This window comes from Diabrotica virgifera, chromosome 1 (assembly GCF_917563875.1).
Source record: "Diabrotica virgifera virgifera chromosome 1, PGI_DIABVI_V3a".
NCBI classification, from domain to species: Eukaryota; Metazoa; Arthropoda; class Insecta; order Coleoptera; family Chrysomelidae; genus Diabrotica; species Diabrotica virgifera.
Genome location: NC_065443.1, coordinates 138,541,180 through 138,567,226, shown reverse-complemented (window position 1 = coordinate 138,567,226; position 26,047 = coordinate 138,541,180). Strand labels below are relative to the sequence as shown.

The window sequence follows — 26,047 nt, the reverse complement described above, 5'->3', positions numbered from 1 at the left end:
AGCTTCAATTTCAGGGAATTTCAGTTTCTAAGTGGGGGATTTATAAAATATCATCTGGCAACTCTGGATAGAAAGCTCAGTAGGTACTTAAAATAAAATTTCAACTTATATCGCTCGATTTGATTTTTGTATAATTTTTAAAATTGTATTACCCTTCTATTCTTAATTATTAAATTACTAGCTTCTAAATTCACTTGATCTCTGTCTAAAAACAAGTCAAAAGATGAACCTAACCTTACATAACTACAGAGTTATCTTATAGAGTTATATATTAGCATAGAGAGAGTGTCATTCAGAGCGAAGTGACGACACCATCTTTTTTATTTGGATTAGTGCTGTTTCACTCTTACGCATAGTAAAGCTGCTACAGTTGTCCTCCTCTTCCGTGCCTATGCTCACACACTGAATGTCATCATAGATTTTCCATACAATGTGTTAGAAAGAGATGCAGCAAACCAGTCCATGAGATCTTGTCGTCAGGAAGCGCGGAAGGTAGGCTCCCTCTATGTTAATATATACCTCTATGAGTTATCTCATAACTTGAGGTTTAACGTCGCGTTATAAAGTGACCAGATAACTCAAGAACTGTCAAGAAAATAACGCAAATAGTTAAGTTAAGTATGATACATCACACCAATTCGATGGTTATAACATAACTACAGGATAACTTTACGTTAACGATAACTTCGGTCATCCATCACAGGGCAGTATATCGCTCGATTTGATTTTTGTATAATTTTTAAAATTGTATTACCCTTCTATTCTTAATTATTAAATTACTAGCTTCTAAATTCACTTGATTTCTGTCTAAAAACAAGTCAAAAGATGAACCTAACCTTGCATAACTACAGAGTTATCTCATAACTTGAGGTTTAAAGTCGCGTTATAAAGTGACCAGATAACTCAAGAACTGTCAAGAAATAACGCAAATAGTTAAGTTAAGTATGATACATCACACCAATTCGATGGTTATAACATAACTACAGGATAACTTTACGTTAACGATAACTTCGGTCATCCATCACAGGGCAGAATGACGTCGACTTTGCAAAGTAACAAGATACTTACTCAACACACACACACTACACATTACTCCCCTGACTTAGTGATAAGTTATACAATTACGTGGCTAAAGGTTCTAGTTCTAAACCAAAGCCAGAATCAGAGAAAAAAAAAAGAAAGTAACCGCTCTGTATAGCTCTTGTTGTTTTTGTCGAACAATCGGGCAACGTCGAATATATTTAGATCATCAGTTGTCAGTTGATTGTCAACTGTCAACTTGTCTTTGTCGTCTGTCAGTACGTGTACGTCAGTCTTCAGAGTCAGTGCTGTTTTTTGCTAATTTTCTCGCAAGGTTAAAAATTGCCGTTTTGTTTTGGTGGTATGTGGTGGTAAGTTTATTATTGCATTTATTTTTCTATATTACTAACTAAAATACGAAATTTCACGATTCTTACTGATATTTTTAATGTTATAGAACTATTTCCAATTTGAACGTCCATTTTATAGATAATCGTCTATGTAAACAAATAATTATTATTGTATGCACCTATGCAATGTTTAAACAAGTCATATTATGTAAATAATATGGGTTAGGCTCATCGGTAAACAGCATTGGATAATAACTCGATATCTATGAAACTGATTCCTTTTCAAATGTTACAAATTGCAACAATTTGAGGAGGTCTGTTTTATTTATATATCTTTTCATTTCAGAACAGACAAGATGTCACTGTGGGCAAAAGTACAAACGCTTCCACCAGGGAGTCTGCAACAAATTTATGGGGATGTGTTTCCTATTGAAGTCAGACACTACCTAGCCCATTATATTGAAGAAAAGTTTTGGTAAGAAATGTTTTTTAATAACTATTTGAGTAATAAATCCTATACTAAAATCAAAATAAAGCTGCACTATGTAGAAATAAACAAACCAAGACATGTTGAATATTACCAGGAGCACTCCCAATTTGGGAGTCCCAAATCATGATTTACAATGTATAAAATTTGTAAATCATGATTTGGAAGTACTCCTTGTAACATTCAACATATCTTGGTTTGTTTATTTCTAGTGCATCCTTATTATGAATTTAGTATAGTGATTTTGGTCTGTTCTGAGTTCTGAATCTATCAATTTTTTTATTATTTAGCTAATGCCTCGACAACTAATGGCCATTGGCAAAATAATACATTCAAAGTTTGTTAAACATGTTAATTAAATATATGACATGTTTGAGTATACATTCAATTATTATATCATTATCATACAAATTAAGCATACAAAAACATTAATTTTATAACTTCAGTAATTACATAGCAATTATGTATATACAGGGTGATTAATTTGTGTGATAAAGCTCAGTAGATCCGCCATAATGAGTTAGCATTCAAGTATTACGTAACGTGATTTTTGAAGATTTTTAACCCCCCCCCCCCCTACGTAACGCACTCTTATATTTTTGACCCCCCTAACCTGTGTTACGTAATACTTGAACGGTCCCTGATAGATAGCTTAATAAAACTTAATAACGAAAATTGTAGAAAACTTTGATGCTTTCAATAACAAAGTGGTAAACAAAACTTATGTTTTTTAAATACAACACAATCTATTTTATTTTATATTCGAAATCTTCTTCACTTCCCCATCACAACAATATAAAGTTTTGTTAATAGGGTATTTACAAAGTTATCAATTTTGTATCAAAATCGTAACAAGTTAAACTTTGTATAATTAAAAAAAGATGATCTATTGTTGACACATTCTTTATTGATTGACAAAATTTTCAAAAATGATTGATATTACTATGCTTTTTCTCATGAGGATCTTTCAGTGCGTCACAGTTTTTCGATTTCTTTCTAACGCATTAAATTGCATGTGACAGAAAAAACGCATGTCGAGGATTACATTTCGTCAGTGACATTTATAACATTTATTCTAGTTGTCAATAGATGGCGCTATAATCAAAAAAAAATTATTTACGAATTATATAATATATCTACGAATATAATCTGTACAATTTATAAGACTATACAAATCAAAGAAAATACCATTTTATAAATGCAATAAACACAATTGATTTGTTTTTATGCCAAATTGTAAATAAAATGTGACAACTGTCAGATTTAACTAAAATGTCATGTCACTAAAATGTATATTATCAACGACTTACTTTTTTTTATCATTTGTGACGCACTGAAAAATGCTCATGAAAAGAAGATTACCTTTCTTTATATTAAATATATTTATTTATTTATACGGGCAAGCCCAATTCGGTAATACATTAATAAGATATTGATAATTACAGTGTTGAATATATAAGAATAAAATGAGAGAGTACAAAACATTTAAAAAGACATGACAAAGTAAAATAATTACAAAACATTAATTACTAACAAATAGCAAGGTTATGACATTGCTAAATATTTAATTTGGTTAAATGGTTCTTAAAAACATCAACAGAGTTACCAAAAAGTAAAAGGTCACCTAGGGAGTTAGCAAGTCTTAGTGTTCTAGGAACAAAAGTAAAATATGAGTAATTATATCTATGAAAAGAAATATGAAAGGTTTGAATTTGTCGTGTTGATCGTGGTGGAACAAACAACAATATTTTAGTAAGGAGTTCAGGGCAGTAATATATGCCATTGATAATATTAAACAATACTGTAAGATCTTTACGCTTCCTAAGGATATCCAGAGAAGAGATATTCAAAAATCGTTCCATATCTGTATGATTATAATTGATGTGTTTTTTGAACCCAATATATCTAAGAAAATTATGTTAAGCATTATCAAGTTTGTTCTTGAGGTGTAAATAATGTGGGGACCAAACTGGAGAACAGTAGTCAAGGTGCGTCCTGACTAAAGAACAATAGAGCATTTTAATAGCGAACACGTTCGTGAAATCACGAGTTGTCCTTTTAACAAAGCCAAGCATTTTCATGGATCTTTGAGTAATATTGTTGATGTGATGGTTAAAGCTCAGAGAGGAATCAAGAACAACACTTAAATCTTTAATTGAGTCTACCGTATCCAATAATTGATCATTTATGGTATAATTAAATACTGATAAATGATGATTCCGACAAAATATGATTCCGATATAGGGTGGGTCAAAACTCAAGTACATTATTTTCTCAATAATTTTAAATATAATAGTCCTGTCGCCAGGGGGGTACAACAGCCTCTTAAATTCAGATGGACTTACCCAAGTTTTTTTTATGAATTTTGACCCGTCAAACACGAATTTTTTGGGTAACAGTTGATCTGGATGTCGATAAAATTGTTATAAACAAAGAACTTGAGGAATTACATAACAGCGATTTTTCGCAAAACAAAACATTTTTTTGTATTTTTTGGATGATTTTCAGCACAAAATGGTCTTACAAGTTTTTTCGTAGGGTGCATAGTTTTCGAGATAAACGCGGTTGAACTTTCAAAAAATCGAAAAAGTGCAATTTTTGAACCCGCATAACTTTTGATTAAAAAATAAAATAGCAATTCTGGTTACTGCATTTGAAAGTTCAAGTCAAATTCTATCGGTTTTGATTATTTGCATTGCTAAAAATTAAGTTTTTATTTGTTAAACAAAGCCATAAACACATCGTGTTTCCTGTGCCCAATGCATGAGTAATCTACGTAGAAATTGTCTGTAGGCGCGCCTACTCGTTCGATTTCAAATGAGAAATGCAGTAAAAACATCATTCAATCACTATGTGTTTATAGCTTTGTTTAACAATAAAAAAATTAATTTTTAGCAATGAAAGTAATCAAACCCGATAGAATTTGACTTGAACTTTCAAATACAGTAAGCAGAATTGTTATTTTATTTTTCAATCAAAAGTTATTCAGGTTCAAAAATTGCAATTTTTCAATTTTTTGAAAGTTCAACTGCGTTTATGTCGAAAACTGCATCCTACGAAAAAACTTGTAAACACATTTTTTGCTTAGAATGACCCAAAAAATACAAAAAAAAAATTGTTTTGCGAAAAATCGCTGTTACAGTATACTCCCGTAAGTTCGGCCACCTCGGGACTGGACCCTAGGCCGAACTAACCGATGCCTATCTAAAAAATACCCATTTATTGTTTGTAAGGATCTAGCAAGCACGAAACACTTGCACATTCTGTAGAATACAATACAGTGTGATACTCTGCCTCTGTCATATATTTAACACATACGAAAAAAAAGAAGGATAAAAAAACACTACAAAACAATACTTACAGAATTGTAGGCGTAGGCCTAATAAAATTTAAAAATATTACTGTACATTATTGGTTTGACTTCTTAAACACTTTCTCAGCAGCATTTGCGTAGCTATATTCTTCTCATTTTCCGTCGTTCAAACCTCGTTGTGTGGCTCCTTTTGAAAGTTGATCCACACCAAAACATCTTCAACAATGGGACCGTACAATGGGACCACAGTTCGGTAGTTGCCGAGCGTCGTGCAATAAGCTGCCTTGTCATCAGGTGCGTTAACAAGAATGTTGTTTGGCTCATCTGCTGTTGTGTTTGCTTGGTCAATCTTATCTTCTATATTTGGCCAAAGTTTTTCCAAGACTTTACAAAATTAAACAGGGGTATTTCGTCTTATGCCTTGGCCTACATATACACAACATCCTTCATATTAACTGACTTCAGTATTTCTAGGTCTAAGTTGTCATCAGCCTTCAATTTGGAAAGAACAGAAAGCAGTTTTCGCCGATACTTCCTCTTGAAGCATTCAATGGCCTCTTAGTCCATCAGCTGCTGAAGACTGGTTACATTGGGTAGGAGGAACAGCAGTTTAATTTATTTTTCATCGTCACACTGAATATCTTCCTGGTGAGAAGGCGCGTTGTCAGGAAGTAGAAGTGCTTTGCTGGGCAGTATTAATTTTGTAAAATGTTTTTTCACTTTGGAAACAAATTCGTCGACGAACCATTCCCTTAACAAATATGTGTCCATCCATGCTGATTTCTGCGACCGATAATACACTGGGAAAGTTTCCGTATTTATGTTCTTAATCGCTCTCAGTTTTGCTGCTGTGCCAATGACAAATAGGAGTCAATGTGGATCCCTGAAGCATTTGAACACAAAGCGACCATTATCATCTTTTTGCTGACTTTAAACCCTGCAGCAGATGTTTCTAGTGGGGTACTAAAGGTCTTTCTGGGAAGCAGTTTAAAATTTAACCCAGTTTAGTTGACGTTGTCGTCTATTTGCTCTGGGCTCAAGTTTTGGTCCTCGATGATAGTTTAAAAATCTTGCAGAAAAATTGGTGGCCACTGCAGGCAGAGAGCCGGCCGGACTAAGCGGAGACCGAACTAACCGAGGGCGAACTTACGGGAGTCTACTGTATGTGATTCCTCAAGTTCTTTGTTTATAACAATCTTATCGACATCCGGATCGACTGTTACCCAAAAAATTCGTGTACTACGGGTCAAAATACATAAAAAAACTTGGGTAAGTCCATCTCTGGCGACAGGACTATAATGTGCATCACAGAAAACGGGCCACCCACAAAATGTGTCATTTTTGATGTCTCAAATTTCCTAAATCTGTTGTCTGATTTAAGTGATTTTTTTATTATGCTGTAGCCTTATTTTTTAACAATATCTCTGTCAGGGCTGGCGATAATGGGCCTGCAAGGATGCACTGCAGACCGGCGCCCCTGTTTGGTTAACGCCAAAATAAGCTTTTTTCTTAAAAAAATTTTTACTAAGCAATCATTTTTCAGTTTTTTACCTACCCTAGAGACGGTGTTAGAATAGAATAGAATAGAAATATGCTTTATTGTCACTGAAAATTTTTACAATTTTTTGAAACACAAAATTGTATCTAAAAGGCAAAAAATGCCAGTTTATTTATAAAAGTAAGCTTCACCTATTTTAAAAATTCAGAGTGAAATATTGCTCAAAACTTAGTTTTTTTAGACTCATTTAGAATTTTAAAATCCTTCTAAAAATTCAAATTTTCTGCCAAAAATAAAAAAAAAAATTAGACAGAACTTTTTGAAAGCTAAGTACAACTTTTTTTATTTAAAGGTTTTTTGCTAGCTCTCGATGCGGCTGAGATAAAAAATAAAAAGCTAAATTAGGCTCTAAGTGGGTCACATGACCACCGAGGGGGCTAAAAATTTCAGAAAGCGAGTTTTTCTATATGTGCTAAAAAGTGGCCTATATGGAATTCAAATAGAGTTGGGGGCATTTTTCATCATCTTACCCAGCAAGGTCCTTTATCAAAGTGTTTAGGAGTTTTTTATAGAAACTTCATCTTTTTCAATAGGGGTACGTATTAGATGTATTGAAGGATGACCCACATACAATCTTACTATTAGTCTGGGCTGATTATCGGAGAATAGGCCATTTTTGGGAAAAGTTATTTACCAGCAATTTTATTGCTGGAATCGAATCTTATGAATATTAATAATATATGTATGCAAAGTCCGCAGATAGTGTGCTACTTTTTTTATAAACAAAATGGCGCACGAAAATCGTGTTTTTTTCAATTATTGCTCTATAACTCCGAAGATTTTAACTTTACAACAAAAACACCCAAATAAAAATTCACCGTGATTAAATTCTGCATAGAGACGTGTTTTTCCCGATCTGCTCCGACGAAAATTTTCTTTGGAAAATGCGGGTTTTCCCAACAAAATTTTTAATTTTCAAATAAAGTTTTAGATAAGTAATTATCTACCAATAATTAAATAATTTGGTGACTTGAAAGCCTTCTTGGTTTAGATTATAGTTCCAGAAGCTGGTTAAAAATGGAATGAATATTTTAGCAACAATTCAATTGTTAATTAATAATTTACGGTCGCAATAATAACCAAAATAATTATGATACACTGATCAAACTTTGAAATCTTGTAAAGGTGAGATGCCTATTTAACATTTTCTCGACAAAATATAAATTTTTAATTTTTTTGCATAATCTTTAAATGTTTTAAAAAAAAAATAGTTATAAACAAATTAACGTTTCTCAGAAAGTTTTTATTATATTATAATTTTAAAAAATAGCTAAAATGCGCATTTCAAATATCTTGAAAATTAATGCTTTAAAACTTTTTTGCAACCATTTGCAAAAAAGTTATGAAACAGCAAAGTAAACATACGATTACTACGGTGTTTATAATTTTTTTTAATTCTTTCAAAGCGTAAAGTGAGTTTAAAGTACAAGCTAATTATTTACAAAAAAATATCGATTATAAGTTTAATGGTTATATTTTAATTAAAGATTATAAATATATTTTTTTGTAATTTACACGCGCGAAAGTAGAATAATACAGTACTGTAGCTAAAATTTTAACTCGGAGCGACGACCGGCGGCCGCGCGACGTACACTTTTAATAAATAATGTATGCTGCGTGTCAGTCGCTTCGAGTGAACATTTTAGCTCCGACTCTGTATCAGCCCTACTTTTGCGCTAAAAATTACAAAAAAAGTATTTTTAATCTTTGAATAAAATATAAGCATTGCACTAATTTTTGACATTCTTTGTGAGTAATTAGATTGTACCATAGACTCACTTTTAAGCTTTGAAACAATTAAAACAAATTATTAACAACGGAGTATTCGTATATTTACTTTGCTGTTTCATAACTTTTTTGCAAATGGTTGGAAAAATTTTTAAAGCATTCATTTTCAAGACCTATGAAATACGCATTTTAAGTATTTTTTAAAAATAGAATATAATAAACAATTTCTGAGAAATGTTAATTTGTTTATAACAATTTTTTTAAACATTTAAAGATTATGCAAAAAAATTAAAAATTAAATTTTGTCGACAAAATATTAAATAGGCATCACACCTTTATAATCTTTCTAAGTTTGATCTATGTCTCATGATTATTTTGGTTGTTATTGCGACTGTAAATTGTTAATTAACAATTGAATTGTTGCTAAAATATTCGTTTCATTTTCACCGGCTTCTGAATTTATAATCTATACCAAGAAAGCTTTTATTTCACTAAGCTATATAATTATTAATAATTACTGGCCCAAAAAAATTATTTGAAAATTCGAGATTTTGTTGGGAAAACCCACATTTTTCGAGGAAAATTTTCGTCGGAGCAAATCGGGAAAAACATGCCTCTATGTAGAATTAAATTGGGGTGAATTTTTATTTGAGTGTTTTTGGTGTAAAGTTAAAATCTTCGGAGTTATAGAGCAATAATTGAAAAAAATACGATTTGTCGGCGCCATTTTGTTTATAAAAAAAGTAGCACACTATCTGCGGACTTTGCATACCTATATTAATAATATATAGGATCTTATAATTCGATTCCAGTAATAAAATTGCTGGTAAATAACCTTTCTTTGTACTTTACTAATTAGACCAGCGTATTATAACTATTTTTTTTTCAAAATTTAAAGATTATGCAAAAAAAGAAAAATTTATATTTTGTCGATAAAATATTAAATAAGCATCTCATCTTTATAATCTTTATAAGTTTGATCAATGTATCATGATTATTTTGGTTTTTATTGCGATCATAAATTGTTAATTAACAATTGAATTGTTGCTAAAATATTCGTTTAATTTTCACCGGCTTCTGGAATTACAGTCTATACCAAGAAAGCTTTGATGTCACTAAGTTATTTAATTATTGATTAATAATTACTTACCTAAAACTTTATTTGAAAATTAGAGTTTTTGTTAGGAAAACCCGCATTTTCCGAGGAAAATTTTCGTCGGAGCAAATCGTGAAAAACATATCTCTATGCAGAATTTAATTGCGGTGAATTTTTATTTGGGTGTTTTTGTTGTAAAGTTAAAATCTTCGGAGTTATAGAGCAATAATTGAAAAAAATACGATTTGTCGGCGCCATTTTGTTTATAAAAAAAAAGTAGCACACTATCTGCGGACTTTGCATACCTATATTATTAATATGGAGGATCTTATAATTCGATTCCAGCAATAAAATTGCTGGTAAATAACTTTTCCATGAATTTTGCTAATCAGCCCAGAGTATATTTCAACTCAATGTTTCAACAATAGATTGATACAGTACGTAAATCGTTCAGCTGGACATAGGGAATATACATTGAGAGTTGTGGCAACTGCGCTAACCTGTGCTAGGTGAAGCTTCTGTTCGAGTACAAGTTTTTGGTACAATAGAACTGTTAGAACGAATAGAATGAGTGAGTTTTGAGGCAAGGCTGTCCATAAATAAATAAAAAACAAAGTTTATGATTAATGAGTTAATAATTTTACTTTAATTTTTTAAATATTTTTTATTTAAAAACTAATTTTAAAACTAAACGGTTTTCCCATTCCCTTAGGCTAAAAATATTTAGCTACTACATTGTCATACTTTTGACATTTATTTGTGTCAGTCGAAATAATTTTGAGGTCAATATTGTCATCGAGAGCTCAGTTGCCACAATTATGTCAATATAATACAATGTATGTATTTATGTATCTAAATATATACAATGTATGTTCCCTATGTCCAGCTGAACGATCTATGTACTGTATATGCACCCACTGAAAATATAGTTTTGCAAAATTATTTAAAAAAAAAATGATTTCTTTTTTATACTTCATCTCAATCTAAAAGAGTTTAATTTTTATGGATATTATGTTGGTTTTCACTATTTAGTATGCAAAATATAAAAATATCTGTACCAGCCAATACAGTACATAATATTTTGTGTTTGTTATTTCCTGGCCTTGAATTGTCAATACAACATGTAAAATTCCTGGGTTTCTCCACATAGGACTAATATGTTAAATTCTTGGGTTTAACAGTCTACAATTATAAAACAATTTCAGACGTTTGAACTACTTATTTTATTACTATGTATTAGCAATATTAAATAATTTTCTACATTTCACATTGTTAAAGGGTTTAATTACAGTGACATAAAACACCACAAATATTCTTCCTCCTCATCTTTATAAGCAGTTCTGCTTGTTCATTGGCAGATGGATAGCTCTATAGAAGATTGCGAATTATTATTAGTCTAAGGGCCAGTTGTTCGAACGCTAATCAACAATGATAATTATTAAATATTTAATTACTGTCACCAAAATTGTCAATGTCAACTTTGTTTGGGTTGCTGAAGACATAATTAATTACAATTATAAGATTTATTATTAATTATGTTAATAATTATTGTTATATTAATTGATTATAGTCTCAGAATTGTAATTAATTATGTTTTGACAACCCAAACAAAGTTGGCATTGACAGTAATTAATTATTTGATAATGATCATTGTTGATTAGCGTTCGAACAACCGGCCCTTAACCTTTAACTACCCGCGCATCAAGTTATAACATAACTACACGCGTGGCGTACTTTATACGCCACAAGAAAATACACTTAAAAACAGCGGATTTGTTTATTTTTTTTGAGAAAATACACATAGTTGTTTGTTATAAACGTTATTCGGCATCAGTGAATACTTGGAGTTCCTTCTCAGTAAGCCAATTGGGATTTATAACTGGAATCATGGAATAACTAGATTCCATGATAAATAAAATTACTAATAAAAAATTTTTTGAAATGTGATTTTTTACAGGAGAAAAGTATTGTTTATAAAGAAAAATATATTTTTTGCCATAATGACTAAAAAACAATTGAAATATGTACTTATATTACGACTTATATCAATATAATCCTGGCGTATATTGTCCACCACCGGAAACAACAAATGATAAACCGTAAATTACGATCTTCCCAGAACGCCGACTGTAACGAAACTAAAACCAAATTGTAAAGCACATTCCAGTGATAGGTTAGAGAGATAAACAAGGTCAAAAATTAAATGTTTAAATATATTTCCAGTAGAATTCTTATATCTGGCGTACAAAATACGCCAGCGCGTGTAGTTAAAGGGTTAAAGTATGTGATATTATTATCATGAATTTAGTGAAGGGTTAAGAAGGAAGAAATTATTAACATTTTAAAAATATATATCTACTTATGTCCATAATCTTTACAGCAGATAAGATAAGATGATTTACACAATTTGCACCAAAACCAATATCGAATATAAACTAAAAAATACAATATCAACAGTAGCTATGATAATATTTGAAAATTTTATTATTTGTGAAATTGGTTATTAACTTTTTAAAGCAGAGTCTTGCATGTTTTTATAGATTAAAAAACATAGGTTTAATTTTGTCATTATATCTCAATTAAAAATTATAATTTTTGGCTGATTTCACATTTTGTATATCACATATGGCTCCAAGTGGAGCAAAGTGCACTTTACGGTATTTTAATGACAATGTACATTGATGACTACTAATCTGTTTTGTCCCATCCTATCTTGTTTACTGCATTTTTTCATTTTCTTTTCCTACTACGCTTTTTTTGCTTCCGTCCAAGTATTTTTTTTTATTATTTTCAATATACAGGGTGTTTCTTTAATAATTGTCCATATAGTAACTGGAGAAACCTTAGCACAAAATACGAAGATTTAACCTAAAACACTTAAATAAAATGTGGTTCCTTACTAAGTTACAGGGTGTTTTATCTAAAAATTTAAAAATTATTTTTGCTCAGCATTTTAAACCTATTCGACGTATCCTTTTCATACTTGGCAAGAAGTATAGGTACTGTACAAACTACTAAATTATGTTAAACAAACGTTTCTAGCTATTACCAGAGGCGTACGACGGGGGAAAGTGAATGGTTGACCCTTTTCAATTTCTACGCCACTGGCGGAATTACTATTTTAGTTCAATTTTTGGATTCTCCAATACTTTCTATGAAAATAATATACTCTTCATTCGTAACGATAAAGTCATTAGTTTTCGAGATCTTTGAAGTTAAAAATGAAACGACACGGTTATTTTGATTAATGTATTGTGTCGCTTCATTTTTAATTTTAAATATCTCGAAAACTAATCATTTGATCGTTACGAATGAAGAGTATATTATTTACGTAAAAAGTATTGCAAAATCAAAAATGTACACTAAAATAGCAATTTCGTCAGTGGCGTAGAATTTGGGAAGGGTCAACCAGCCACTATCCCCTGTCGTACGCCTCTGGTAGTATCTAGAAACGTTTATTTATCTTAATTTAGTAGGGTGTACAGTACCTACACTTTCTGCCAAGTATGATAAGGATACGCCAAATAATTTTAAAGTACTGGGTACAAATAATTTTTAAATTTTAATCATATGAATCATATCATAAATTAATCAAAATAACTGTGCCGTTTGATATTTAACTTCAAATATCTCGAAAACTAATGAGTTTATCGTTACCAATGAGGAGTATATTATTTACGTAGAAAGTATTGGAGAATCTAAAAATGGCACTAAAATAGTAATTCCTCTAGTGGCGTAGAATTTGAGAAGGGTCAACCATTCACTATCTCCTGTCGCACGACTGTGGTAGTAGATATAAACGTTTATCATAATTTAGTAGAGTGTATAGTAGTCGCACTTTCTGTAAAGTATGAAAAGGATACGTTGAATAATTTTAAAATGCTGACCAAAAATAGTTTTTAAATTTTTAGATAAAACACCCTGTAACTCAGTAAGGAACCACATTTTATTTAAGTGTTTTAGGTTAAATCTTCGTATTTTGTGCTAAGGTTTCTCCAGTTACTATATGGACAATTATTAATGAAACACCCTGTATATTGTCTACTCCGCATTCAGAGCCAGGTTTTAGCCAATAAGAGGGGATGTTAAATTCCCTAAAATAGATACAAAATAGACATAACTGCCATACAAGAAGTGAGGTGGATTGGAAACAATATAATGGATAAAAGAAGCCATATGATTTTCTACAGCTGCGATCCTAAAGATCATGTCTTGGCACTGGATTCATACTAAACAAGAGAGTAAAACATACTATAAGAGATTTCACAGCCATTAGTCCCAGAATGTGCATTTTAAGAGTTAAAGGACGTTTCTTTAACTACAGTCTAATTAATGCGCATGCCCCGACAGAAGAAAAAGGAGGGGAAATTAAAGAAGAGTTTTATGATGAACTAGAGGCCGCATATCAGTCATGCCCAAAAAAATTATATAAAAATAATCTATGGAGACCTAAACGCCAAAGTTGGAAGAGAACAGCAATTCCAACCCACAATAGGTAGACACAGTCTCCATGAGCAATCAAATGACAATGGCAATAGGTTAATAAACCTAGCAAGATCACTTAACATGCTGATTGCTAGCACATACTTCGCTCGCAAAGATATACACAAAGGTACCTGGAAATCCCCAGATGGAGTGACAGTAAATATGATAGATCATTGTTATTGTAGACTCGAGACACCAATCGAATATAATAAACGTCCGCACCAGAAGAGGGGCAAATGCAGATTCTGATCACTACCTGGTCGAAAGTAGAGTAAGGGCTAGAATTTCAAACATCAAAAAAGAAAGAGGTTCTAAACATGAACGATACAAGGTAGAAGGACTCAAAGAAACAAACAAAACTAAAGAGTATAAAGATAAGATAAGCATCAAACTAGGAAACAGACTAAAACATGAAAACCCAAATAAGGAGTGAGAAGAGTGCAGAGAAATCATAAAAGAGACAGCTAAAGAAGTATTGGGCATAGAAGGTAAAGAAAGAAGAACAAGAACGAATGACTGGTTTGACGAAGAATGTCAGATTATAACAGACAGAAAAAATAGAGCATATTTACTGATGCAACAGGGGACAGAACCCGACAAGCAGAGGAAGAATATAAACAACTACGCAAAGAAGAAAAGAAAACTCACCGAAGAAAAAAGAGAGAATATATGAACAAAGAACTTCAAGAACTAAGTAGATCAACAGAGACAAGAAAATCTTATCAGAAACTGAACAAAAGCAGAAAAGACTTCAAACCGAGAACAACGATGTGTAGAGATAAGGAAGGTAATATATTTACAGAACAGCAAGAGATACTAAGAAGATGGACAGAACATTTTACGGAAAAGCTTGAAGGAGATGAGAGTGAGACGAACCCTGATATACCATTAGACCAAGCAGACAACAGAGAAAAGAGTCCACCAACAATAGCCGAGATTACAACAGCAGTAGACAAATTAAAGAACAATAAATCACCGGGATCGGATCAAGTAGCATCGGAATTACTGAAGGAAGGAGGAGATGCACTACAGAAAACAATACATGAATTTATAACAAAGATATGGTCAAATAAACAGCTACCAGCGGAGTGGAATAGCGGTATTATTGTACCATTACATAAAAAAGGAAATCAGTTAGAATGTGGAAACTACCGTGGAATCACGCTGCTCAATGCAGCATACAAAATAATGTCCAACTTCATTTATGAAAGACTTAGACCACACGCTGAAAAAATAGTTGGCAAATACCAAAGTGGCTTCTGTAGACAGAAGTCAACAATAGACCAGATATTTGTTCTGCGACAGATCCTCGAAAAAACAAGTGAACATAACATCGATACACATCATCTCTTCATAGACTTCGAAAGCGCATATGACAATATAAAGCGAGAATTATTAATAAAAGCAATGAAAGAATTTAATATACCAACACAACTAATAGAACTGATAAAAGAATCTCTAAAAGTAGAAAGTAAAATCCGGATACAAAACGAACTAACGGAAACAATAGTTGTGAAAAAGGGACTATGCCAGGGAGACGCTCTATCATGCATCTTGTTCAACATCATACTCGAGAAAATAATGAGGGACACAGCAGTCAATACTCGAGGAACAATCATTAATAAAAGCGTGCAAATACTAGCATTTGCAGATGATGTTGACATAATCGCAAGATCAAGAAGAGAAATGATAGAGGCATTCAATCAAATAGAACGAGCTGCACAAAATAGTGGCCTTAAAATCAACCAGAACAAAACAAAATATATGCAGGTAAGTAAAAACGCAGAAATAAGGCAGCCACAAAATATAACAATAGGAGAATACAACATTGAAGGGGTAAAAAACTTTACATACTTGGGATCCCTAGTCACGTCTGATAATAACGTAGTGGAGGAAGTGAAGAGGCGAATATTTATTGCCAATAAAAGTTACCATGGCTTAATTCGGCAACTAAGATCAGATAACGTCGCAAGAAAAACAAAATGCCAAATATACAAAACCTTAATAAGACCGGTACTAACATACGACTCAGAAACCTGGACACTCACTAAAAGAGAGGAAACATTGCTAGCCACCTTTGAAAGAAAAATCTTGCGACACATATTATATAAGGGCACAAAAGAAAACGGAATATGGCGAAGAAGGTACAACTTTGAACTATACAAAATATACCAGGATCCGAATATCATAACATTCATTAAAATAGGACGGCTGCGTTGGATGGTACATGTAGAAAAAATGGAAGAAGGCGAAATACCAAACAAAATATTCAAACAGATGCCAATAGGAAAAAGAACAAGAGGAAGACCGAAACTGAGATATTTAGAACAAATAGAAAATGATATAATAACCTTAAAAATAAAATCTGGAGAAAAAAAGCATGAAACAGATCAGAATGGAGAAGAATCCTGGAACAGGCCAAGACCCATAAAGGGTTGTCTAGCCAGTGATGATGATGATGATGATGTTTAAGAGTTTACCTAAAATCCTTTATTACAATAGCAGGTTTATAACACGCACAAAATGATTCAAAGAAACAGGTTTTATTACTCATTACTCGAGGAATTTGAATTAACAATTCCGAGAAAAGGTTGGCCCATTCAGAAAATATTGGCATTATACCTTTTTTTACAAAAATATGCAAATACAGGTTGAACTGAGTTATTGAAATAGACTTCGTGATAAGCAAAAGTATTCCTATAACCGGGATATTCTAATAACCAATCATTGGTGGCTGGCTCAAATATTCCTTAAACCGGGATATTCCTATAACCGGTATTCTAATAAGCGGGTTCGACTGTGTATATGCAATTTCTGTTAAAAATACGAAATTTATGCAAAATATGCCAGATTGCTTATTTCGGTCTATACTTATTGGCAATTAAAAAATAAAAGTATTCATTTGTTTCAGTTGTGATATTGATCCAGACAATCCACAACATGAGCAGTACATTGCAAGCTTGATCAACTCTTTAATCAAAGAGATAGAGGACAAAGCATCAGTTGTAACTGATTCAGAATATTTCCTTACAAAACTAAAACTTGCTGAAGCTGCAAAGTTATTCAAAGAAAGATACAGGTTTGTATAATTTCATATTGGCCTCAGTAGGCTATCGATTATGTCCAAAATAAGAGAGCTAAAAGAAACTAAAAGGTTAATGGGATTTTATTATTTCATATAGTCAATGGACCCCTAAATTTGAAAAACCCGTGGAGTGCTACCATTTAAATGGGTGCGTTTTTGAGAAAGGGGTGAATTAGTCCCTAGGCACAGGGTGAATTAGGGTGAGTTCTATGCAATTTTAGTACAAACACGTCTACTGGAAAATTGTTCCAGGTTAAATTTACTATCAAAATATCACATTTTAAAGTCGAAAATATTTTTTTTTACAAAAATATACTAAAAAAAGAACAAAAAAAAAACACAAAAGAAAGCAATTTTGTTTTTTGCCCCATAACTTTTTTCCACAGGGATATAGGTATAGGCATTGCTTCAGCGAAAAATAATTACCATCCTTCCTCGTTAAAATGACGTTTGGTAGAGGTCTCTAGGATTTATAGTTTCCGAAATAAGATTTTTCAAATTTCGCCGCTTACAGCATTTTTGGCCAATTTTTCCATTATTTCGCAAACATTGTTCTGTAACTTTTTTCTACGCATCTCCAGGTATATGCAATGGTAAACTTAGTAGAAAGAGAAGTCAATTACCTTTAAAATGGTCTATTGTATAAGGTTGTACGACTATTTTTAAGCAAGTTATGCTTTTTCAAGATTTTATATTTTTATGATTTTTGATATTTTTTATGATTACTTTTAGAAATTTTCATTATGACTTTTTTTCTTGTACATTCAGGTATATACATTATGAAATAAAAAATCATATTTTTTCTACTTTAAAATGATGTATTGCAAAAAATTCTAGGACTATTTTTAAATAAGATATCCGTAGGATATCCAAGGGTGTCCGTAATTTGAGAAAAATTTTAAAATTTTTCATTTTTTTTAATTAGAAGAATATAATCGCATATTATAACATAATTTTTAATTCCAAATTACTTTGCTTAATAACACCTTTCGATATTTTGAAATATAAAGCTACTTTACTCTTGACCGAAATTCATATTTTTTAACATACCTCTTACACTATTGACAAAATTTTATATCTGATGATTGCATCTTAGGTTTTAGACTATGCAGAGCATTTTATAACGAATAACTTTTTTCATAAAGTTAATAATAAAAAAGTTTTCCATATGGTTCCAGCTTAGTGGGAACTATTGCATGTGTAAGTATGTGACATTTATCTTGTTTAAAAATAGTCCTAAGAGTTTTTTACAATACACAGTTTTAACGTAAATAAAATAAGTTTTCTTTTTTATTGCACAATGTATATACAATATACAATAAATATACAATAAAAAAAGTTATAATGAGAAATTTAAAAATAATCGTAGAATATATCAAAAATCATTAAAAGTATTCAACTTTGAAAAACCATATCCTGCATACAAATGGTCACACAGCCTTTTACGATAGACCATTTTAAAGATAATTGATTTTTATTCTTATTAAATGTAACATTGCATATACCTAAAGCTGCGTAGAAAAAAGTTACAGAACAATGTTTGCGAAATAACAAGGAACATGTCCCAAAATCGCTGTGAGTGGCGAACTTTAAAAAATCATAATTTGGAAACTATAAATCATAAAGAGTTATACCAAACGTCACTTTAAAGGAAAAGGATGGAAGTTTTTTTTCTGTGAAGCAATGCCTATACCTAAATCCCCGTGGAAAAAGTTATAGGGCAAGAAACAAAAATGCTACCTTTCGTGTTTTTTTCTTGCTTTTGTTTTGAATATATTTTTGTAAAAAAAAAATATTTTTGACTTTAAAATGTGATATTTCTATAGTAAATTTAACCTGAAACAATTTTCCTGTAGACATATTTGCACCAAATGTGCATAGAACTCACCCTAATTCGCCCTGTGCCTAGGGACTAATTCACCCTTTTCTCAAAAACGCACCTCTTTAAATGGTAGCACTCCGCGGTTTTTTCATACTGAGAGGTCCATTGACTATATGAAACAATAAAACCCCGTTAACGTTGTAGTTCCTTTCTAAAATACATAATGAATAGCCTACAGTACATGTGTGGCCAACTAGTTAGACCAATGAGTTCAGTCAATAAATTATACCAAGTAAAAACAGTGTTTACACGTTGGTGGTGTTGCTAAGTCTGAATTGGACTTTCATGGTAGTCCTTTGATATGTACTCGAAAAACCGAAAGCATTCGGTGTGTAGACCAAAGTTTCGAAATTACGCCAAGTACTGTACACGTTGGCCTAACTCATTGGTACCAAGTAGTTGGCCACACATGCACTCGGGCCATAGCATAATTACTGTTCTGTCGTTTTGTTGATGAACATAACCACAGTATAAAGAGGGTCAGTAGAACTACTCTCCGAAAAATTGGAAGTAAAATCTTTCAACGCGCATGGCGACCGCGCAAGGTTCCCAGTCGCTAGACCACCACTCTTGCATTGCTAGTCGCGTAGAAAGGAATGTGGTTTTAACAGGGAAAACCCGCATCCACGACTGGTGAATTACCAATTGCGTACTGCCGATATTACTTCTTGAGATCAAAGTGCCGACATAGAAGAGGTTTTACTGTCCCTCTTTATACTGTGACATAACTATAGCGTGTTTCGCTGTGACTTTGCAGTAGGAGAAACATAGGGCTATGTAAATCTTATGGAACCCTGGAGCTCAGTGTTGCCGATTTTATTATTTTAACTAATTTATAGGTACCAAGAAAGGTATTTAATCGATATTAACGATATAGCATTTGAATAATATAATTAGCATGTGATTAATATTTAACTAAATATCAATTTTCTAATTTTCTTTGCTTATTCATTCATGTAAATTACTCTGATAATTAGTACGATTTAAGAGCGTGCATTATAAAGACATTTTAATTAACTACAGCAAGTAATCTGTAAGTAATTTAAATTATAATTAACCTTAAAATAATTTGGTTTTGGCGAATCAACGTTATTCTTACAATGTGTAACGAATATAATATATGTTCGTAATTATATACATACAATGTTTCAGATTCTAAATGTGTCTATGCGCAGTATTATAGTCGGTGTATGAGAGAGACAGTATTCGAAATAATGAAATAACAAATAATATATAATATAAATAGCCCAGTAAATGAACGGGAAATACGGCGATACCGTGTAATTTTCAGGGGCAACTCCGAATTGCATGAAAATTTGGATTTAGGTTCTACTTACCCTCCACTTCAAAGTTGAAATTGTGCCGTTGGTTGCTTTTACTTGGGGGGTGACAGTCACCCCTTCTCGGGGGTTAAAAAACATACGTTCATGATAAGACCGGAAATGGATAAATTGACTCATTCTAAGCAACTTTTGTTCTATAGAGTTTTTTATGTAAGTCAATACTTTTCGAGTTATTTGCGATTGAAAATGTTTATTTTTCGACAAACTACGGTTTCACACGGTTTTTCGCCAATAACTCAAAAAGTAAATACTTGATCGAAAAAAATATCCTTAGCAAAAGTGTAGCCTATAAAAAGCTGAAAAAAATGATGTATCAGTAAAGTTTATTAATCGAGTAAAAACAAAGTTGTAGCTCATGAAAAATACGTTCTTATTCGTTTAATTCCAAATCGAATATTTCAAGGTGAAATTACCGAAAAAAAGTGTTTATAAAAAGCTTTATTTTAATTGTTTATAAAAGTTTCTAGCATTAAAAATAAGCCAGTTACGCTCAAAATAAAGTTGGCCCTCTTTTTTTTTGGTGAAAAAATCATGAAAATCTCCCCGTGTTTAGCTCCTCAAATGATATTTATCATTACCGCTTTACAAACAATTTACTTACTTATCTATTTTTTATATGATCTGTCAGTCTCACCGGATTAAAGTGCTTATTTTTGAAAGGGTTATAGTTGAAAAAGCTTGAACGGGTCACTAATCACGAGTGTATACAAATTTTGAACAGCCATATTTTAACCAATTTTTGTGTTACGGAAAAACAAAATGAAACTAGCATAATATTTATAATAGCAAAACCTACATTTTTTACTGTTTAAAATTTTACTTATCACTAATACTTTTTAAGTTATTTTGAAAAAAGGAAATTTTTCAAACATTTTTAGAAATTTTTTTTTACTATAAAACCAATTTTTTTTTTTTAATAAGCACTTCAAGCCAATCAAACTTACAGATCATATAAACAATACACATGCACTTAAAATAAATGGTAAAGCGGTAACGATTAATTTTATTTACAGTGCTAAATAGAGGGGGTTCTCACGATTTTTTTTACCAAAGAAAGAGGCCAACTTTTTTTTCAGTGTAACTCGTTTATTTTTGATGCTGGAAATTTTTGTAAAAAGCAAATATAAAGCTTTATTTAGATACTTTAAAAATGTTGATAAACTTTTCCCGAAAAGTGCTTAATTTTTCGGTGATTTCGTGTTGAATTATTCGATTTGGAATTAGACGAATAAGAACGTATTTTTCATGAGCTACAATTTTGCTTTTACTTAATCTATAGAATTTACTGATAAACGGTTTTTTTCGTTTTTGTATAAGCTACACTTTTAAGAATATTTTTTTCGATAAAATATTTACTTTTTGAGTTATTTGCGAAAAACAGTCTAAAAACGTAGTTTTTTTGTCGAAAAATCAACTTTTTCAATCGCGAATAACTCGAAAAGTATTGGCTTACGTAAAAATCTTTATAGAACGAAAGTTGCTTATAATCTGTCAACTTATCCATTTCCGGGCTTATTTTAAACATGCGTTTTTCACCCCCCCGAGAAGGGGTGACTGTCACCCCCCAAGTAAAAGCAACCAACGGCACAAATTCAACTTTGAAGTGGAGGGTAAGTAGAACCTAAATCCAAATTTTCATGCAATTCGGAGTTGCCCCTGAAAATTACACTCCAAAACGGTCATTTATTGGGCTAAAAATAATATAAAATTAGAATCTGTGCACTGTACATACATATTTAGAATTCTACCTGATTTTCTATAATTAGGTCCACAATGAATTATTTTTCGTGAGTACCTACCGGTATCAATTTTTTATTGTTCTTAAGCTAACTTTCCCTCTAATAAGAGGATTAGGAGGAATTAGAAGAAAGCCTCTAATAATCTCATTAAAAGATAAAGATGGAAAAGAAACAAGAGAAAATAACAAAATCCTAAAAGTTACACAAACATTTTACCGTGATTTATATTCCTCAAACAAAGACCCAGATAACACTGCGAAGGAAAATCTTAAGAAAAAGATAATAAATGTCAACTCAGAAGTACTCCCTAATATAGAATTCTTCGAAATAAAACAAGCTATGACACAACTAAAGAACAATAAGGCTCCGGGCCCAGATGGAAATGTTAAAGGAGGGGAGTGAAATTATTCTCGAAGAATTGAAAAATCTTTTCAACGAATGCGTTCCTTCACAAATGAGAAGTCCCAGATGATTGGAAAGAGAGCTTGACAATAATTCTCTTTAAAAAAGGAGACAGGGGAGATCTGAAGAACTATAGGCCAATTTCCCTGTTGTCCCAAATGTACAAATTGTTTATGAGAGTAATAGCTAATAGACTATCGTCGAAGCTTGATAGCTATCAACCGGTAGAGCAGGCAGGATTCCGAAAGGGTTACAGTACAGCGGATCATCTTCTTACAGTCAGAACACTAATAGAGAAAGCCAATGAATATTACTTGAACTTATACATTGGCTTCGTTGATTATGAAAAGGCATTCGACTCCATAGAACTTTGGGCAATAGAGGGAGCTATGAACAACTGCAGGATAGATTCTCGATACAGAATGCTCATACATAATATTTAAAAGAAAGCTACAATGAAAATACAAATAGATGAGAAAACCAAAGCTATACCAATCAACAGAGGAGTTTGCCAGGGAGACGTTATTTCACCAACGCTGTTCAAACTGGGACTTGAAGACGTGTTCAAAGACATTAACTGGAATATATGTTATAAGGAATAAATGTTATTGGAAGAAAACTGAGTCATTTGAGATATGCTGACGACATTGTAATATTCGCTACAAGTTTCGAAGAATTACAGACCATGATGACGCAACTATTTCAAGCTTCGGAAAAAGTAGGTCTTAAGATGAACTTGAAAAAAACAAAAGTAATGACGAATACACCGAACATTACAAAAATAACGTTGAATGACATGGATTTAGAAACAGTAAGCGAATACATCTACCTGGGACCGATAATGAAAGTTAACAAAGAAAATCAAACTGCCGAAATTACTAGAAGAATAAGGATTTGGAAAACTGAGTTGGATTTTGAAAAACACTAAAATAGAACAATATTTGAGAACCAGAGTTTACGATCAGTGTATCCTCCCTATACTTATGTATGGTTCACAGACGTGGACACTCACCAAGGCCAATATGGATAAAATAGTAAAGGCACAGAGAGCGATGGAAAGATCAATGCTCGAGGTGAGGCTCATAGACAAAAAAACAAATACAGGATTAGAAGCAAAACCAAAGTAAAAGACGCAGGAAAACATGCTGCCAAATTAAAATGGAGCTTCGCATGACACAATGCCCGACTGAAGGATAAAAGATGGAATCACGAAATACAACAATGGAGACCGTGGTTATGAAGAAGAAGTAGAGGAAGGCCACAAATGAGATGGGCCGAAGACATAAAGAAGTTTGGAGGACACAACTGGAAACAGGTGGCGCAAAATAGACAACGCTGGATTGAATTGGGGGAGGCCTATGTATAAAGTTGGATTACTGAAGGCTGAAGAAGAAGCTAACTTTACAGTGTAACAATTTACTATCGAATCTATTATAAACTTAAATTAAACGGGTGTATAAAATGTTCGATTACTGCTGATAAGCTAAAGCTAAAAATGTAGGTAAGGTATTGTACAGGCGTAGAACAGCCAACATCGTTTTTCACAAGAGTCTGTACTGCAAAGTGACCGCGAAACGCAATACATATACGAGTAGTAGAGCAATAATTTAGTAAAGAATATTAATTAAAAATATCTATTTCAGTTCTTGTCCAATGCAACTCTTTACCCTTATTCGTAGCTGTTTAGCTGCTGAAATGAGACTGCTTAATGCAGCCGGTGTGGGCAATTTCAATGGTTTTTCAAATTTGATATCGAACAGCAATGCAGAAATTTTACAAAAGATCAACGTTTTAAGAAACAGAACTCAGGTAAATAAATATTTGTATGGAGTAAGAATTGTTTTCGTTTTTTATTTTTCACAAAGTGCTGATTTTTTTTTACTTTCTTTTTGTAGAGTACAGCGGAAGACATAAGAAAAATGGAGGAAGAGTTAGAGTCGTTTGCATTACAATATCATGAGTGTCAGAAAATTACAGGTAAGTCTATCCTTGTGTATTAGACCTGAATCCCGCGTACCAAAAAAAAGTTGATTAATAGCAAGCTGAAAATTTGTTAATAGCTTAACGGTGTCTAGTCGGACAATATTTGATGTACGGGAACACTATAACAGGGGAAGTTTTAATTGTGGAACAGGTTAAAAATTTGGAACGTCAGACTACGAAAACGTTGCATGTATTTTGACGGACAGAACTTTCAATTGATTTGTTACCATTTCATTAAACTCTCATGCAAAAATCAGACTGGTCAACTGGGTATTTTAATGAGTGGAACACGAAGAACTTGTCAAATGACAGGAATCATGTTGGTTAGTAAAAGCAGTCTGATTTTTGCATGAGAGTTTAATGGAAGGGTAACAAATCAATTGGATGTTCTGTCCGACAAAATACATGGGACGTTTTCGTAATCTGACGTTCCAAATTTTTAAACTGTTCCACAATTAAAACTTCCCTTGTTCCAGTGTTGCCGTACATCAAAGTTTGTCCGACTAGACACCGTTAAGCAATTAACAAATCTTCAGCTTGCTATTAATCAACTTTTTTTTGGTACGCGGGATCGTGGCCTATATGTTACTCCACCAACAACCCTGCGTGGTTGACGCTGATTGTGTATTTCTAAATAAGAAAAAATAGTCTCTTTATTTTATGCTTTTATTAATAAATAAACATTTTTAGCACATTTGCAGCAGATGATTACCCAACAGAACTCACAAATATCTAACAGCAATGCTACAAAACTTCAAAAACAAAAAGAGGTAGTAGAAGCCAGTCTCAACCAAAAGTTGGCTGCCCTGTTACAGTTAAAGTTAGCTTTAGGCGATAAATTAAAAGAAACGTTTCAATTGGTGGCCCAGTTACAAACACATGTTTTGGACGAGGAACTTATTAAATGGAAACGAGACCAACAGTTGGCTGGAAATGGAGCTAACTTCAAAAGCAATTTAGACACTATACAGGAATGGTAAGGGAGTTCGTTTTATTGTTTTCAAATTTTAGAGAAAAGACACCACACACCTCTTATGAAGTGTGATGTCACTCAAATGAAATGCAATAAAATTTCATGAATAGTTTCGTCTCGAAATTACAATCATTTCGTATCATTGCGCCAACTCTGAATTTTATTAATAACGGCGTAAATTGCAGTTGAAGTTTATGGAAATCACATTTTTGAAGTCCATAAAACTGTTATATTCATAAATACTGTTAGTCTAAGCTTATAAATACTATTAATCTATTTATGGTCATCATCAAAAATAAAATTAGAGATGCCTAACTGCTTATCAAGAATACACCAGTGGTCCGAGTAAAACAGTATACATATCTTGGAACAATAGTAAACGATCAATGGGATCACTCACAAGAAATAGAATGTAGACTAGAGAAGGCTAGGAGTGCATTCAATAACATGGCCAACCTCTTTAAAAGTCACAACTTTAATCTAGAGATAAAAATAAGGCTCCTACAATGTTATATCTTCTCAATATTATATTACGGAGTTGAATCCTGGACACTCACTGAAGCGATGGAGAAAAAACTTGAAGCCTTCGAGATGTGGCTATAC

The 26,047-nt window shown here is 32.2% G+C and overlaps 1 protein-coding gene across 2 annotated transcripts in view; it reads left to right on the top strand.

Moving 5' to 3' along the window:
- The first annotated feature begins 1,255 nt into the window (after window positions 1-1,255).
- The window catches only part of LOC114330294 (signal transducer and activator of transcription 5B), a 61,141-nt gene continuing 36,349 nt past the window's right edge, over window positions 1,256-26,047 (top strand). For both annotated transcript variants that reach the window (XM_050644812.1, XM_050644807.1), the window contains exons 1-6: window positions 1,256-1,391; window positions 1,717-1,845; window positions 16,949-17,116; window positions 24,132-24,297; window positions 24,384-24,465; window positions 25,162-25,447. In XM_050644812.1, the coding sequence (XP_050500769.1) occupies window positions 1,727-1,845; window positions 16,949-17,116; window positions 24,132-24,297; window positions 24,384-24,465; window positions 25,162-25,447 (821 nt within the window). In that variant the 5' untranslated portion in view covers window positions 1,256-1,391; window positions 1,717-1,726. The remainder of the gene's footprint in view (window positions 1,392-1,716; window positions 1,846-16,948; window positions 17,117-24,131; window positions 24,298-24,383; window positions 24,466-25,161; window positions 25,448-26,047) is intronic.